Below are 16,933 nucleotides of genomic sequence, written 5' to 3'. Positions count from 1 at the left end.
TTTTGACATATGTACTTCCCAGATTTAATTCTATGCATATGAATTAGACTTGCATATATTTTTTTCTTATAAAAATTGAATATGCATGGTATTTCTCTTTTCCAACTTTTTTTTTTAAAAGAAACCTCCTTCTTTATCAAGAAATACAATTCTACATTTTTAACAGTGTTGCAAAGCTTAAGGGACCACTGCAGGGTATTCTACTGTACACACATATAATGATTTCATTACTGATCCCCAGCTGTTGGGCAATTAGGTTGCTTCCAGTGTTTTTCTTTTACATAAAGTGGCTCATCTTTTTCCAAGGCATGTGCTCACTTCTCTCAATCCCTCCAAAAAATCAGTAACTTCAATAACTTTAGTAGGCCAGAGAATTTTGACATGTAGAGTGTTTGAATTCCTGGGAAGAAGAGTTTCTCTGCACAGTGAAACTGTTTTCCAAATAAGCATTCTGAGTCCTCAAAGGCAATAATGATGATAATACTACTACTGGCATCTCCTGTTTACTAAGCACCAACCAGATGCCACGTGTCATGCTGAGGTGAGGGCTTCACATATGTTGTTTCATTTAAGCCTCTTACAATCACCCTAGGAGAGTGCTATTTATCTTCATTTTTTTTTTTAATGAGAAAATGGTGGCTCAGAAAAAGTATTTAACTCCCTACAAGCTGCACAGCTGATAACCTGTGACTTTGGGCTTCAAAGCTTTCCAAATTTCTCCTTGTACCAATGGGGTTGTATTTTCCACTAGGCCGGATCAATATATTGTAAAACCTAGTCACCAACACAGTGCTTATCTTATTGTTAAGTGTTCTTCACTAAATGTTGAATATGGTTTATAAAAAATCTCTAAGACTCCAGAAATAGTGACTTTACCACTAGGCCGGATCAATATATTGTAAAACCTAGTCACCAACACAGTGCTTATCTTATTGTTGTGTTCTTCACTAAATGTTGAATATGGTTTATAAAAAATCTCTAAGACTCCAGAAATAGTGACTTTTATCAGTGAACTCAATGGCTTATTTTAGAAATAAATTAACCTAGCGTTTATTTTTTAAAATACCTCACCTCAGAAAATTCTCCAGTTGCCTTTAAGGCCACTCTTCATCTCATCTCTTAAGGATACAAACGGCACCCCCAATCTGCACTGCATAGCAACACCACATTTGTCATGATAACAGCGCCACCCAGGAGAACCCCAAAGCATGGGATGAGAAGGGCTGCTTACCTTTCTGAAGGACATTTCTACTTGTGTATCACCATTAAAGTTAAACTTAGCAATAGCTTCTCCACATTCCAAAACCTGCACTGGTGTCAACTTTTTGGGCTGAGCCTTCTCAGCTGGAGGAAGAAGCTGAGAAAGGAAAAAGAGGCAAAAGAGAAAAGGAAAAGAGAAGAAAGTAGGGAAATAAGAGGAAAAGGGGGAAACAAAACACAAGTATTCAGCAAATAAAAGGTGCTTTGGGCATGACTGGGCTTTTCCTTAGAAAGAAAAGAGGCTGCGGTACCTCGATGTAGGTGCGTGGGAAGATTCCCACCCGGCCGTGGTGTTCTCCTTCATACCAGTTCTGATCAATCTGCTTATAAATGTAAACAATATCTCCCTTCTGCAGAGGAAGCTCCCTGTCGATAGAGGGTCATGGCATTTTAGCAGATGTTTCAATATGTATGAGATTAAGACACTTCAGTTTTTTAGCAAAATGACTTCAAGTTGGGCCAAAGGGGACAAATTGCAGACGAGAGGGCTCCATATTTGGAAGTGAGAATCCCACCATTCAGGAAATCACATCACATTTGGCATTTTTCCAGTTCTTTGTGGGATGCATGTTAACATTCAAACCAACTAGCACTTGAAAGTGCTCAAAGGCCTTATTAGTTTGTTGTGGTTTTCTCAATGCATTTTTTGTGAATGCTGTCTTATGCTCAGAATATTTACACAACACACAGCGATGCACTCAGCAGTCTTAACTAATACCTATCAAATGATGAAACATGTCTCCTGGATACCTTCACTGTCTTTACTACCCTTTTCATGCCACAGGCAAGGCAGGCCTTCATTGCTTTAAATTACCCTTAAGTTATTTGTGATATATTGATACCCTATCATTCCACCCATTTAGCCATCTGTCCACTCACCCATTTTACCATCCATCCATCTATCATCATGTAGTCGAAAGGCTCTGAAGTTAGGCAGATTTGAAGTTAGGCACATTTTGAAGTTAGGCAGTTCTACAACTTACTAACTCTGGGACTGGGGCAAGATACTTAATCTCTGAGACCGTGTTTTCTTATCTGAACATAGAAGCTAACTCAGAGTTGTTGGATAATACAGCAACAAACTACAAATAAAACTCTTAGAACAGTGCCTGTTGGGGCCGGCCCGGTGGCGCACTGCTACAGTGTGCTGCTTGGGAGCGTGGCGGCGCTCCCGCCGAGGGTTCGGATCCCACATACAGACCGGCCGCTCACTGGCTGAGCGAGGTGCGGGTGCAACACCGAGGGTTGCGATCCCATTGCCGGTCCCAGTCCGGTACGGGCGCGACACTGAGGGTTGTGATCCGTCGCCGGTCACGAAAAAAGACAAAAAAAGGAAAAAAAAAAAGAACAGTGTCTGTTATATAGTTAACACTCAATAAATGTTAATTCCCTTCCTTTTCAACATGAAAAATGGATCTTGGAAAGAAAAGTGGATTTTCCTTCAAATACTCTGTACCTTTTCTCAACTTTTCCACATCCATCCCTTTGCCTGCCTCAATAATGTTGTTGTTAACATCTAATCAGGACTCCCTTACTTTAAAAAAAAAAAAAAAAGAGAGAGAGAGAGAGAAAAGTGTATTCAGAGTTTGTTTTGATACTTCCATTGTTAATGACTTTTGTACCTTTAGATGTGGCAGTGTTGCATGTCGGCATCATCTGTCACATGGAAGAGCTCTCTTTAGCACTTTATAGAGTGAGTCTGGTGTGATGAATTCTCTCAGCCTTTGTTTGTCTTAGGAAAGTATTTTCTCTTTCCATGTTTGAAGGATACCTTTCTTGGGTACAGTATCTCCTTGGAAAGACTTTTTTTTTTTTACACTTTACTACTACACCATCACTGATTTTTCATCCTTTCTTCTGTGCCTATACATATTAATAACTTTTGTCTTTTTCCGTGTCTGGCAACGGATCGCAACCCTCAGTGTTGCCCCCGTACCGGACCAGGGACCGGCAATGGGATTGCAACCCTCGGTGTTGCCCCCGCGCCTTGCTCAGCCAGTGAGCGGGAACCGGTCCGCATGTGGGATCTGAACCCTCGGGCGGGAGCGCCGCCACGCTTCCCAAGCGGCGCACTATCCAGTGCGCCACCGGGCCAGCCCATCTCTGGCCATATTTTTGCCATAGCCCTCCTTGGGGGTGTTCTGAACTCCCCTGTCTACCCTAACCATGTGCTCACATAGATGAACAACACCCTCAGCATACCCCCCCCACCCGGAGACCTGCAGGCTCCTAACTCTGCTCACCTAAGTGTCTCACAGCTGTGGAGGTGGCGGAGCTGTAACAGTTCCACTATTAAGCAGAGGAGGAGGATAACTTGTGCGCAAGAGGTCTGCAGTTGTGGCAGTGGAGATACACAAGGTGCCTGGGGCTGCCATCCTTCCTCTACCGTGGACTACACTCCCTGCTCCCCAAAAAACCCATGTGACCAGGTCTAGTGGGGAGAAGGTTTGGGAAAAAATAGCATGATGCACTTTAGATCTTTTCTGGAGTGTCACTGCACACAGTAACATGGCAGAGGCTCTAAGGCAGCTAGGGGAAAGGAAAGCTGCTTAACTTTGTGGAACCAAGTGTTCCCATAGCACACTTTTTTGAATAACATACTATGGGGAAATGTAGAACTAAGTGACTGAAGGGCTCTATGGATCTAGACTTTACAACTTTTCCTAAGTTTTATTGACTTTTTTTTTTTCTGGCAGGCAGCATGTTATGACGACAACACTGAGTTAGGAGGGAGGAATCCTCTCCCCAGCATTAGCAATGTTGATAAGTGGTGACAATTTCTGTGGATCTCAGCTATCTCACCTGTTCTATTTGACAGGGTTACACCGAATAAAAAATTGTTTTAAGACTTGTTTATGAAATCTAGGAAAATGTAATATTATCATCACTATAGCATTCAATGACTCTTACACGAACCTTTCTCAACTCAAGGAAAAAAGGAAAGAAGGTATCTATCTGATTAAACTGCAACTTAATTTATGTATTTCTGTTATTTTCTCTCTGGTTAAAAAAAGGGGGGAGGAGGGATAACATATTTTCAGTACTGACTTTTGCTACACTGGGCAAAATGTTTTACAGAGGTTCCCCTGTCTTCCCTGCAAGACAGGCATTCTTATCCCCATCTTACAGATGAAGAAAATTTAGGGTGGGAGAGGTTGATAACTTGATTACATTCTGAGACAATAAGTCGCGTGGTCAGGATTTGAACCCAGGACTCCATGGCTTTCAAGCCTAGTCTTTGCATTATATTACAGCAGCCACCTCCTTTGGCTGATGAACTAAAGGACTGGAGTAATACAGACAAACCCAATGGCACCAGATTCATGCCTACATTCTGGAAACTGTGACTTGGTCATTTTGTGTCAGAGATCAAAACCACGTCTGATTAGTTCCACACAGCATTTCATAGCTTCCAAGGCTGGGGAGCTCTCTCTCTTATCATCAGATGTGGGCCTCCCATCCGTAGGACAATAGGATGGCTGCTGGTTATTGTATTTTCAGCTGCCAAGGAAAACTCACTGTTCACTTTAACCTACAATAAGACATAAAGCTAGCAGGTTCCTTTTGGAACCCAGCCTTTGGTAGTATTTCTCAAATTGTGTTCCATGGAAAATATAAAGGTTTCTTAGTCATCTAAATTTAGAAAACACGGGGCTAAATAAGCTAGTCAGGTTTCTTCACTGAAAGACTTCCAGAGCCATTAATATGCCAAAAGCAAAGTATCTCTTTGGTGGGTGGGGGGTGGTAAGAGGTACAGACTTAGTATGCAATAGCTCCCTAACTCATTTCTATAACAGAACCCTCTTTTTGAGAAATATTTTACAGGGCTAGCACTCTGAGGAACATCACTTAGAGAGAAGCTAGTCTCCTATGGGTTCCCACAAGCCTTTAATCTCTCACGATGTTGTAACAGAACTGCTAAAGTAATCTTCCTGAAGACTGGTTTGCCACCACTTAACCAGGCAAATTCAGTCCCTATATAGGGGATAGAGAGAAGCTAGTCTCCTATGGGTTCCCACAAGCCTTTAATCTCTCACGATGTTGTAACAAAACTGCTAAAGTAATCTTCCTGAAGACTGGTTTGCCACCACTTAACCAGGCAAATTCAGTCCCTATATAGGGGAAAGCAGGGTGGCACTGCGCATAAAAGCCCAGCTCTGGTGCTAGGCTGCCTGGGTTCGAATCCCAACTCCATCGTTTACCAGCTTGGGCAAGTTCTTTAACCTCGCAGTCCCTTGGTTTCCTCACTTGTACAATGGGGATAAGGGCAGTATCCACCTCAGAGGGCCACAGTGAGGACTGAATGAGCTAACATATGCAAAGTACTCAGAATGGTGTGCTTGACACACAGCAAACTCTAAACGTTGTTGTTATTTTATCATTGTTGTCATCTCTCCAACTCTTCTCTATAACTATGGTGTTTCAAGAGGCAGCTGAGAAGACAAATAAATATGACTGCTGGCACTTACTTTAGTGTCTGAGCTTTGAAGTCAAATTTGGCTCTGGCAGGTCTCATCTAAACACAAGAAACAATGACAAGTTAAAAATCACCATGCACGTAAATTGAAAAGGACACATTTTCACAAGTTTCTGTAAAGCAAAGCAGAAAAATTCACTTTAACCAGTTCGTTCTAGTGTAGAAATCTGGGCAATATTCTAGTTGTCTGTCCATAGTAGAATACTAAATGGATGTTTAGTCAACTACATTATGCATGAGAAACCCCTTAAGGAGGGCCAAATGTCTCAAAGCTGAAGTGCTAGTTCTCCAAAACACATTGACCACGGCTATTAAAAACGAGTCAACCAGAAGTTCTAAGATGTTCCTTATCTACTATCTTACTTTTTGGGGAACATCTTCTAGTAACCTGACTTAAAGTGTGACCTGCAAGTAGATGACACTGATTCTCCTCTCACATCACCTTCAACTCCATAGACTTATCATCTGTGAGATCATCCAGCAAGCCAGATAAAGCAAGCCCTGAGCTCACTCTCCTTGTGCCGAGACTGGGACTTGTGTCCTGCTGGGACAGCCCTCTCCTCTCAGATGCCCAGGCATGGCAGTCAGCCTCAGCCCCACCTCCACATTCTCATCAAGTCTGTCAGCATGTCATTCCACCCTGCCCCCAGGCCTTCCCTCCACAACCCCAGCTGCTCAGGTCTAACCTCCAGTTCCCACAGGCACAAGGCTCCCTTTGACTTCACGTTTTCTTCACTCTAATCTACTGTCACCCAGGAGCACAAATGACATTCCTCAAATTCTTCCTCACCTCACTTCCTTGCTTTGAAGTTAGTTGTGGCTCTCTACTCCTCCTTAGATCAAATCTCAATTCCTGTTGTGGGCTAAGGCCTTTGGATAATGTCTCCCCACTCTTACCTAACTGCCTTTATCTAATTACACTCTTCCTGTTCCAGCCAGGCAAATCTATTTGCTATACTTTAGCTAAACTGCCTTCTCTAGCTGGAATTTCTTTAGCTCCAATTCTAATAGGAAGTTCACCTTTACTTATATTTATCTGCATATCTTTCTTCCCCACCTTTAAATGTAGTTACTTTGGGCCGGCCCGTGGCTCACTCGGGAGAGTGTGGTGCTGATAACACTGAGGCCGCGGGTTCAGATCCCATATAGGGACGGCTGGTTAGCTCAATGAGAGAGCGTGGTGCTAACAACACCAAGTCAAGGGTTAAGATCCCCTTACTGGTCATCTTTAAAAAAAAAAAAAGATAAATGTAGTTACTTTAACCAATTTTTACAAAGAAAGGTGGGGGGGAGCAGGGAGGGTAGAAATCATGTGAACAAACTGCTTTTGGCTGACAGTATAATTCTGCTCCCAGCCATGAGCAGCTCCAACTTTTTCAACTGCTATGACCTCCAGGTCTAGGGAAACAATGTGTTGAAAGTGAAACTACACACGTCCTCTTCAATATTAGAAGCCACGAACAAGGTGGAGGGAAAAAATCGGAGACTCTAGGTAAGAAACTACTAGTATTTAAAAACTTCACCAAGCTAAGTCTGAGATTTTATTCCCTCAGTGATATGCCCTGTATTTCCAGGCTCCTCAAGCTGGGGGCTTGTAGAGATCTTCTTAGAGGGTCATAAATTCTCTATGGGAATTCTCTAATGCTGCATATTCATTTTGATGTTTCCATCTATCTACCTATACACCTACAAATTAGGGGTCAACTGAATAAAGGGTCAAGTTAATGCCATACAATTTCAATGCCTGCATTTGTGTCTGTCTGTAACCAAAGAGCAAAATTTACCAGTTGTAGGTAAACAAGAAAAAACAGATGTGGGGTTATTGATAAATGTCAAGTTCACAAAGACAAATGATCAAAACCATAAGGACAAAATTTCACAGTGATTCCAACAGAAAAAAGTGGAGGGAGAATTAGGTCACCCCATGTCACCCAGCTGTGGAGCTGTGTGAACTTTAAAAGAATTCATACCAAAGCAGCACCACAGTCACAGTTTGAATGGTGACTGAATTCTGTCAAACAGAATTTAGTGATTAAACTAATACAAGTATATAGGTGTGCAGTTTACTGTTTAATTTGTACATTGCCTTCGGTAAATAACGGGGGCTGGTGAGATTTTTCTTTTTCCATTAAAGGTTCTCAAGGTTGAGAAATACTGAGTCATTGACGGTTATTCAAAGCAGCAGCATCCCCCTCTTTATGTTCCATAGCTCTGAGACCAAATCCATCTCTCCCTCCTCTGGCTCTCACAGCACTGTGTTCCTTACTACAGGACAGGTAACTGTATGTGAGGGAGGATCTTCCACTACCAGCTCCCTGAGGGCACAGGCTGAGTGTGTCTGCCTCCCACAGGGTCTTACATAGAATTAGTGGTCACCCAAGCTCTACTGATTGGGACTGAAGTACACCTACACAGCAGGATGCACCTGGGACTTGCTGGTCTCTACTTTCTCAAGTCCATTAGTCAACTTCTAGGGCAGTGATTCTGAAAATGCGGTTCTTGAACTGGCATCAATATCACCTAGTATTTTAACAAGGCCTCCAGGAGATTCTGACACATAATCAAGTTTGAGAACTTCTGCTCCAGGAGGGAGGCGGGGTTCATTAGACAGAGTTTGCCTGCTTCTGTCCATGGTTAATCCACCTGAGCTGCATTTCCACCTGCGTGTATTATCTATACATGTTAAGTGTGCAGCCCTAGGGTGCCTTTGCACGTTCCCATCTTCTCCATCACTCACAAGCAGGGAGGCCTGTAAATCGGGATAAACCCTCACCAGAGTCTTCAGAACAGAGCCATTTTGAGGAGGAGCTGGAACACGGAGGGCCAAGGGACTGTCCTATCCTTGCAACTGAGTAACACTTGCTACCTTTGCTTCTTCCCTGTTACATTTTCTTTTTTCTCCATCACTTTAGAGTCTCCTTCCCCTCTCCAGCTTTTTAAAAAAAAAAAGATGAGTAGCAATGCCTCTATCGGTCAAAAGATAAAAACATGAGCATTAATCTACTATACTGAAAGGTTATAAAACTGCATATGATTTGGGTGTCATTCCCAATTCCCCTACCCCCACCCCAAGCCTCAAACACACATAGTTCCCCAAAAGCAGACAGTCTTCAGCAGGGTTACTTAAGGCTTACGTGGAAAAGCACAAACTCTTACACAAGATGCTGCATTTGTCTAGCACAAAAATCTCAATATGTTGACCTCAGTGCAGAAGGCCAAAGCCTGGATAAAATCACTTAAAAGGTTTGTTCTTCATTTTATAATATCAAGCTTTTGTAATCTAAGCTTAGAAATGTCAGAATTAAGGGAACAGATGGAACATCTCTAAGAGAGCTCTCTAAACCCTCTATGGGTTTATCCTAACAGCAAGTCTTTAGGTTTCAAAATTTTTCAGTGAGCTGCTTTATACTACAGAACACTTTCTACAATTAATCCATCTGCACATGAGCTGAGGTATTTATCCTGTTACTTTAGTGTTAACGTCACTAAATTTTGGGGCCTTTGTAAATGGCATAAAGTATCACTAGCTGACTAGCTAATGTGTAATATGTTTCATTAGCCATCTCTTCCAGGAAGAATGTTATCATTGCCCATATCTAGCTACCAATGCATATGGACTAAGGCATAAGGTTTCTAAGCAGAATGCACGGGCAACACAGTGTCATGATAAAATGCAGGATGCAAAGGAGTGGACTTATGACACAGCCGATGCTCTAAAGCATGCATTGGGGGTATGCACCAGCAAATCCCGATCCCACAGCCAGGCATGCTTGAACATACAGTGCACAGGACACAGTGGGATCATGTACATTCACCAGCCACAAAGGAGCCAAAGCAAGCCTAAGGGAAGCCAGGATGACAGATGCCTATGTGGAGAACTAAATTGGCCTAGAGAGGGCAATGCTGAAGCGAGCAAGTATCGCTTTGGGTCAAGCAGCAGATGGAGGCGACCAAAACAGACCTCTGACCCAGCTTTCCTTTTTGCGGTATCGTCTATATTGAGGAGGTCCCCAAAGCGCTCATTAGTGATAAACTGATGGTGCGTCGGAATGACGCCCGTGTGGCGTCGAGCTGCAATATCGGCCTCCTCTTGCTCGCGCTTAAGTCGTCTCTGGTCCGCTAAAAGTTTCTGCCATGAAATTGCACAAAACGGGCAGTGAATCATCTGGTGCAGGGTACTGGAAAACTGCCAACAAAAGCAACTAAGGAAGAGGTGCTGGGGGAACAGGGAGGAGACTTGAAGGGTCAGATTTCGGAGGGGTTTTATGGCCACGATTACCACATTCCCATTGTACCCACCCTCTGCACACCCTGTGTAGGAAGGAGACAGCACTGCACAGGAGAAACCTGGGGAAAGCTGGGGTATGGGGAAGGAAAATGCCATACGATTACACTGTCCAGCAAACTATCCCCTGGCTCAGCTGAAATCCTCCTGACTCCTGGCAGCAAAGGCCAGGCAAGTCCAGGGGCACAACCAGGGCATTTCCCAAGCATTCTGGGCTGGCAGTGGGAGGCTGGTCGTGCTCTCTCTACCTTGGTGAGGCAGTGATAGGGTCCCCATGGAGTGGACTAGGGCTGGATGCCCTCATCAGGCCTATTAAACCTGCTACTAGCTTTGACTACATGGGGTCTATGGCGACTAGATCTTTCATGCTTCCTATGCCTGTCACTCTAATATGCTCTCCCAAGAGCAAAGCTGTCCATTTCAGAGAATATGGCACCCCAACTCTTCCCCTGGGCGCAATTTTTTAGGAGGCTTAGGATATGTACCAAAGGCTATTTGTGTGGCTGACAAGAAAACATCAGTTACTTTCTTATTGAACTGTTTCTTCATTAGATAAAACGAAGCTGAGTTTAAGGGAATGATATAGAATATATAGAATATATAGAATATAAACCAAAGAATAATGGTACCTGGGGTTAGAAGAAATATTCTCTCCTATGTTAAGGAAATAGTTATGTACTTCTATTTCTAAAGGGCTTTTAAAATAATAAAACAATGTTGCTTTTCACCACATGACCTCAATGCCTATTGAAATGACCCTATGGAAGTGTTTTGTTATACCATATCAGTCTTACATTCCTTGGATTAATGTTCCTTGTAGGACAGCATAATTAGAACTGATCATTCTTAGCATACTCAACAAAACATTAGTCTTCTTCCAGAAAGCAATTATATGCCACCAGTGACCACAAGCCCCAAAAGATGGTGGGCCTACAAATAAAGTGACAACTCATCAAATGGTTGTGAGATCTCCAGTGTTCAGGTAAGTTGTTGTAAAGACTAAATGAGGAAAGACATGAGAAAGTTTTTGGCAAACCACAGTACCATGGAAAGAGCACTGGCACAGGAATCTGGAACCATTGTTTTTAGCTCTGCCCCCGGTGTACATTAACTTACTATGTGGCCTGGGCAAACCACTACATTGCTGTGGTCCTTTCCTGGATCAAACAAGGGGTTTGGCTAGATGGCCACTAATGTCCCTTCCAAGACTAACATGTTCTCATTTTCTGAAATGCTATTATCATCAATATTAATAATAAAGCATCTGCATAGAAAAGTATCAGACTGATGCCCCATGGGCTGGGAAATGTGAGTTATTTCTGTAGCAATGAGAATGGATTGGTGCTTGAGGCTGGCACAGCTTGCTCAATACCACCAGTGTTCTGGCCAGGCTTAAACAATCGGCAGAAGTGGACACAGAATGGAGAAAAGCTCCCAACCCAGCAAATGCATCAGGCCCATAGTTTAACCACGTAAGTCAAAAACCATGGATAAAGACACAAAACTTAAGGATCTGTGAGCCAGTGTTATTCAGGAAACAAACTGCCCACCTTCTGTATGCAACTTTTAATATAGCAATTGCTAAACCAAGGAAGTAAAATATGCCCCTCATGTGGTAGGCAAGAATTCTACCACAAAACCTTCCATGTTGGACACGAGGGTTTACATTACCGAAATGGAAATTCATCTTCCTTCATCATAGTAGCCAAGGTCCACATACAAGGGTACATCAAAAAGTGCATGGAAAAATAGAATTAAAAAATAATACGAATCTCTCCATAAACTTTTTAAAGTACCCTGTCTTCCTTCATCATAGTAGCCAAGGTCCACATACAAGGGTACATCAAAAAGTGCATGGAAAAACAGAATTAAAAAATAATACGAATCTCTCCATAAACTTTTTAAAGTACCCTGTACAAGAGAATCTTGTATCCTGGTGATAGGAAATATTTAACAAGGAGCTATAAGAATGAATCTGTTCTATGGCCTATGGACACTCATCGTGAGTGAGTTAGGTCTCATTATTGCAAATAATTCTGTGCATCAAATACTTCCTCCTGTTTCTTTCCACGGACAGGTGCAAGTGTCTTACTGAATATGGTTTGATCATGCCTGGAGACAGGGAGAGGTATGGTTTTCTTTTTGGTCTTCTGTCTCACCATCTGGCAACAATGACTATTACTGTCCAACTCTTCTCAAAGTCAGCCTTAACCCTAAATCCTTACGGAAACTCCACTTAACCTTGGAAACAACTCAACAAGAAACAACATAGGAAAAGAGCTTCAGACTTTAAAGAGAACAGGACAGCGTTGGGCACACAGGAACACCCTCCCCCAATGGCACCAGTTGAAAGCAATTCTTCCATCTCTTAATTCATTACAGAAAAATAGGCATCAGAGCTTGTTTGATCTATAGGACCCTTTTTCTTGGGAATGTGAAGCCCAGAAAGCATGTACTATAACATCACTTTATCACAGCAAAAGCGATTTTTGCCCATTTGGATGATATGTAGAATGACCTCTTCCTATACTGCTCAGAGAATGGGCTCTTTTTCAGGCCCCTGCCAGTCCTATCACTAAGGACAGACATTTCATTAGCTGCAAGAAAATATCCACACTCTGAAGTTCCTGGCTGGAGTATCTTATTGGAATATCTTACTTCTTCTGAGTTCAAGGTAACTTCCTCAAATTGTTTTATAAAATGTGTCATGGTCATTATTTTTCATTTTTCCCTTTCTCCTACTGCTGCATCCTTCCCAATTTGAGCTATGCTTTGTGCCAACAGAGGCATGAGCAGGATTGGAGAAATATATGGGTGGATTTCTTTAGAGACTATCAAGGGGGGTGGGGGGTGGGGGGCTGGAGAGGGGATGAAAGAGCAAACTCTGGTTTCCAGCTTATGAATCATTAAATGCAGTAGCAGGAAACCTCTTTCTGTACCTCCCATGCAGCTGGGCTGGAAAGACTTGGCATTTATAACCTAGTGCCTGTGGGCAAATCAGTTATACTTTTTGGACAAGTAACTAAAAGAAGAGTGATTGAATCTATGTCATATAAAAAGTCACTTGTGCAAACCCCAATCTTTGTTTCCCACTGCTAGACCATGCCACCTCCCTGACAGATGTCTAAAATGTTTACTCCCTTCATACACTTCTCTGTACAAGAGCTAAGACATTTAAAAGATGGGATTTACCTCTTTATCATCATGACGTCTCCGGATGAATTCTTCTGTGGATTCCAAGTAATCAGCTGGTATAAAATGTCTTGGTGATTCTGAATCTTCAAAACAATAAAGCAGAGTTAAAACAGGCAAAGATTCAGTGAGAAACCAGGTTGGGAAAAGATTTCACCTATCATCTATGAGAAATATCATATCAAGTTTTTACAGTTATTGTAAATTAATAATCAATAATCACATCCAGAAGGAAAAAACAAACAAACAAATCCCGCCTCCCCCCCTTGCTTATTGGATTTACTTATGAACTAGTTTAAAACAAAGAAAAGTAACCAGAATGCAAAAAGTGAGCAAAAAGAGAACTTTCTTTGAAAGGTATCCCCACAAAGAGGCATGCAGGATCTCAGAGCGACACACTGCACACTCTCTCTCTCTCTCAGTTTAAAACAAAGAAAAGTAACCAGAATGCAAAAAGTGAGCAAAAAGAGAACTTTCTTTGATAGGTATCCCCACAAAGAGGCATGCAGGATCTCAGAGCGACACACTGCACACTCTCTCTCTCTCTCTCTCACACACACACACACGGCCACTGGGAGAGGCTGCCTCTCAAAAACCACAGGTGCATCCAGACTGGTGCAACAGCAAGAGGTTCAAGAGTTCAAATGAACACATTTCTCAGATGAGCTAAACGGCCAATTTTTCTTTCAAAACACAGTTTGGTGATTAGTCTAAATGGTATGGGGGCTTTGTTTTTAAAGAAGTGCAGCCACTAGGAGCCATGATTAATTGCCAAGCAAAACAAACAGAAAACAAAGACAGACCAAAAAATGAGCACCAGGGGCACATGGGAGTGGGGACAAAGCAAGCAGAGGAGAGGCAGGGAGGTGAGACTGGCCAGACACACAAGACGCCACCTCCGCGTGATGGCACCCGTTCACTTTGTGGGTTGTTGTTCCTGTCCAGGTCATGGTCTGAGTATGGCACAGAGTTCTCATTATTAACGGCCCTTGGGCAATCCTCCGGGCCCATGTGTCTCCCTTGAAGAGAATCTGAGCTGCGGCTAAGCCTGGCCATGGTGTGTCGGGAAGACAGGCGTGTGGGAACCAGGGGCTTCCCCCCAGAGAGGGGCTGGTCCTGATGGGGCTGACTGGGGAGGTCTGGCTTCTGGCCCATGGGGAGGCCTGAGCAGTCACCAGGGGGAGACTGCCGGGTATAGTGTTGGAGGGGCTTTTTCAACCGAAAAGGGAGGGGACTCATTAGGTAGATGTTCCTGAGGAGGGTGCTCTTGTCCCCTCTGGACTCTGGGCGCCACTCGGGCTGTCTCGAAGTCTGCTGCTCATGCTTCCGAATGGTGGTAAAGCGTGTGTACGAGGCTGGGCAGGTGCCCTTACACTTGTTGAGGCGATGTTTGGGGAAGTCCCCATGAACACTGCTGCCACCGCCCTCTCTGCTGTCATTGGACACGTTCGAACAGTGGTCTAGCTCATCAGAGCAGGTGGAGAGGGGCTCAGAAGGCACAAGGCCTCTGAAGCCCAAGGTGTGGTCTGCCATATTGCTACACGTTGGGGAGGCGTAGACCCTGCTGGAGCTCATCCCATCCACCTCCCTGGGATGGAGCTTGGTTGACTCAAGGAGGGATTCAGCTGAGCGGGCTGAGGTCAGGCAACTCTGGGACAGCACAGGTGTGGGGGACTTGCTCAGCCTGCCGGATAGGTCCAGGGACGGCATGGACCGGGACCGCTGAATCAGCTGCTCAAAAGCGGTGATGCGGGAGGAGACAGTGTGCTTGGGGATGTGCTCTGAGCCCTCCTGGCTGGGGCCCAGCTCGGCCCTGGCCAATGCCAGGCTGCTCCTCTCAAAGTGGGAGGCAAGATCCCGCACACTGGAGGAGGAGATGGATCCCAGAAAGAGGCCAGCTCGGTTGATCTGGTGCATGTCCCGGTAGAACATGGTAAACTGCATACCAGCTTTTCTCAAGAGAGGGCAGGGCCTCCTGGTGCTGGTGCCATACTCCTGGAGGCTCATGGTGCTGCTCGACTTGCTGTCATAATCCCGCCGGGAGCGCATGAGCAGGTTTTCAATGCTCCCCCCCACTTGGAGGGGGAGTCCTCTTTTAGAATCATTCAGAGAAACTGAAACACAAAGGTTCTCATAGCTCTGAGCCTTCTCTGAGGGCAACAGGACACTCTTCTGTTCCTGAAAAAGAGCACTGGGAGCAGAGAGCCTGGGTTTGAATTTGGAAGGAAGGATTTCTGAAATGCAGGCTTTCGCAGCTGACAGGGGCTTCTTGTGCTTACACACAGGGCCTAACGCATTGCTAGTGTTAAACATTCGGCTATGAACCGAAGATGAAGAAATCATGTGAGCATTCCCACCTTTACGATCCACTGGTAAGCATGCAGAATAAAATAAACAGACCCATTAGGTTAAAGCTGAAAGCTGCTAAAAAATAAAAGGAGAGGTAACATGCTCATTTGTCATAAGGGCTCTTAAAAATTTTCCAGTCGATGTCCGGAAGCAAAATAATCTGTGCTGCAAAGCAGGTGCAAAGATGCAATGAAAAAAATGGCCACCCTGCTAGAGTTAGGAGAGGCTAAAGCTCAGCTAATTTCTAAAAAAAAAGGAATTAGAACAAAAAAGAGAGAAAGATGCTTCAAGGAGAGAAAGGGTGGGGGTTCAAAGGGAGGGAAACTATTAACACCAGAAAGAAAAATGGCCGGTGAGAAAACAGGGGAGGGGCCTTAGAGGGTTCCAAGGCCTGGACATGGCCCTGAACAAGGCAGAACTTATCCCAGTTGCTGGAGCTTCACCCACTGCCAACATTCAGTTAACTGGTGTGTATGGGAGACAGGAGGCCTACAGGCTTCACCCAGTTAATTACCTTTAGTGGAAGCTGAGCTGGAGGGTCGCTTGAGCCCACTCAGGCCCTGAAGAGGGATGTCACCACCTTCCAAGACACTTTTATAAATTTGCCTCTCATTCTCCAAGCTAGTGAGATCCCCAGGAGCCCCATCTGATTCCCTCTTCACTGCATGGAAGTTGGAAGAATATACACTATCAACGAGGTAATTTTAAAAGAGAAGAGGGAGGGAAAAAAGATAAGAATAGAAGTTAGCATTTCTTAGCATTTTTCAAAAAAAACACATTACCTAATGAGGATGGGAAACATACCTCCTAGCATCCTAATCAAGCACTATCCTTTCTAAGCATTCCTATTTAGACACACATTTCTACAAATAAGACAGGCCCATGGACCCTGAATGCTCAGAAATCTCATCCAAACAGCAATGTATTCTAGTTAGGATGACTGCATCTGTGATTTAAAAGAATAAAACACTTCCTAGGAAAGGAGGGCAGGGGGGAGGAGGAACCAAGTGGCCACACACAAGATGGTGTAGTCGAGAACATAAATGGAGCCTCTGACATGTGCCCAGCCAATGTTGGCTGTTTCAAGTCCACTACTTGGATTATTTTCCTGGGTTATCCTTCATAAGCGCTTTGGCTGCTTGAATATTAAAATCAGCAATGAAAGGAAGCAGCCCAACTGTCTTGGTTCTCCAGGAAAATCAACAACCAAGTGAAATTGGAACCTGAGATTCTCAGTGATCTTATCACAGCCAAATTTTGCACTCACTTCTTTCAAGTTTGTGTTCAGAACCTTATGACATGTATTATGAGCATAAACTACTGCTCATTTAAATCCTTCATTTATTTTTATCTTGTTAAAATCTAGGTAT

At 43.7% G+C, this 16,933-nt stretch overlaps 1 protein-coding gene across 11 annotated transcripts in view; it reads right to left on the bottom strand.

Annotated features, from left to right (window-relative positions):
* Positions 1-16,933, bottom strand: part of SORBS1 (sorbin and SH3 domain containing 1) — a 123,711-nt gene that overhangs the window by 25,526 nt on the left and 81,252 nt on the right. For 10 of the 11 annotated variants that reach the window (XM_008575239.1, XM_008575246.1, XM_008575247.1 and 7 more), the window contains 7 exons: positions 16,078-16,250; positions 14,111-15,583; positions 13,215-13,300; positions 9,699-9,866; positions 5,730-5,776; positions 1,512-1,626; positions 1,232-1,357 (listed from right to left, as the gene is read on the bottom strand). In XM_008575239.1, coding sequence (XP_008573461.1) covers positions 1,232-1,357; positions 1,512-1,626; positions 5,730-5,776; positions 9,699-9,866; positions 13,215-13,300; positions 14,111-15,583; positions 16,078-16,250 — 2,188 coding nt within the window. The remainder of the gene's footprint in view (positions 1-1,231; positions 1,358-1,511; positions 1,627-5,729; positions 5,777-9,698; positions 9,867-13,214; positions 13,301-14,110; positions 15,584-16,077; positions 16,251-16,933) is intronic. The other variant, XM_008575249.1, reaches the window with a different exon arrangement.

Source organism: Galeopterus variegatus, unplaced genomic scaffold (genome assembly GCF_000696425.1).
Source record: "Galeopterus variegatus unplaced genomic scaffold, G_variegatus-3.0.2 Scaffold1160, whole genome shotgun sequence".
In the NCBI taxonomy this organism is placed as follows: domain Eukaryota; kingdom Metazoa; phylum Chordata; class Mammalia; order Dermoptera; family Cynocephalidae; genus Galeopterus; species Galeopterus variegatus.
Note: the sequence above shows the minus strand (reverse complement) of the source record. Positions and strands in the feature narration are given on the sequence as shown.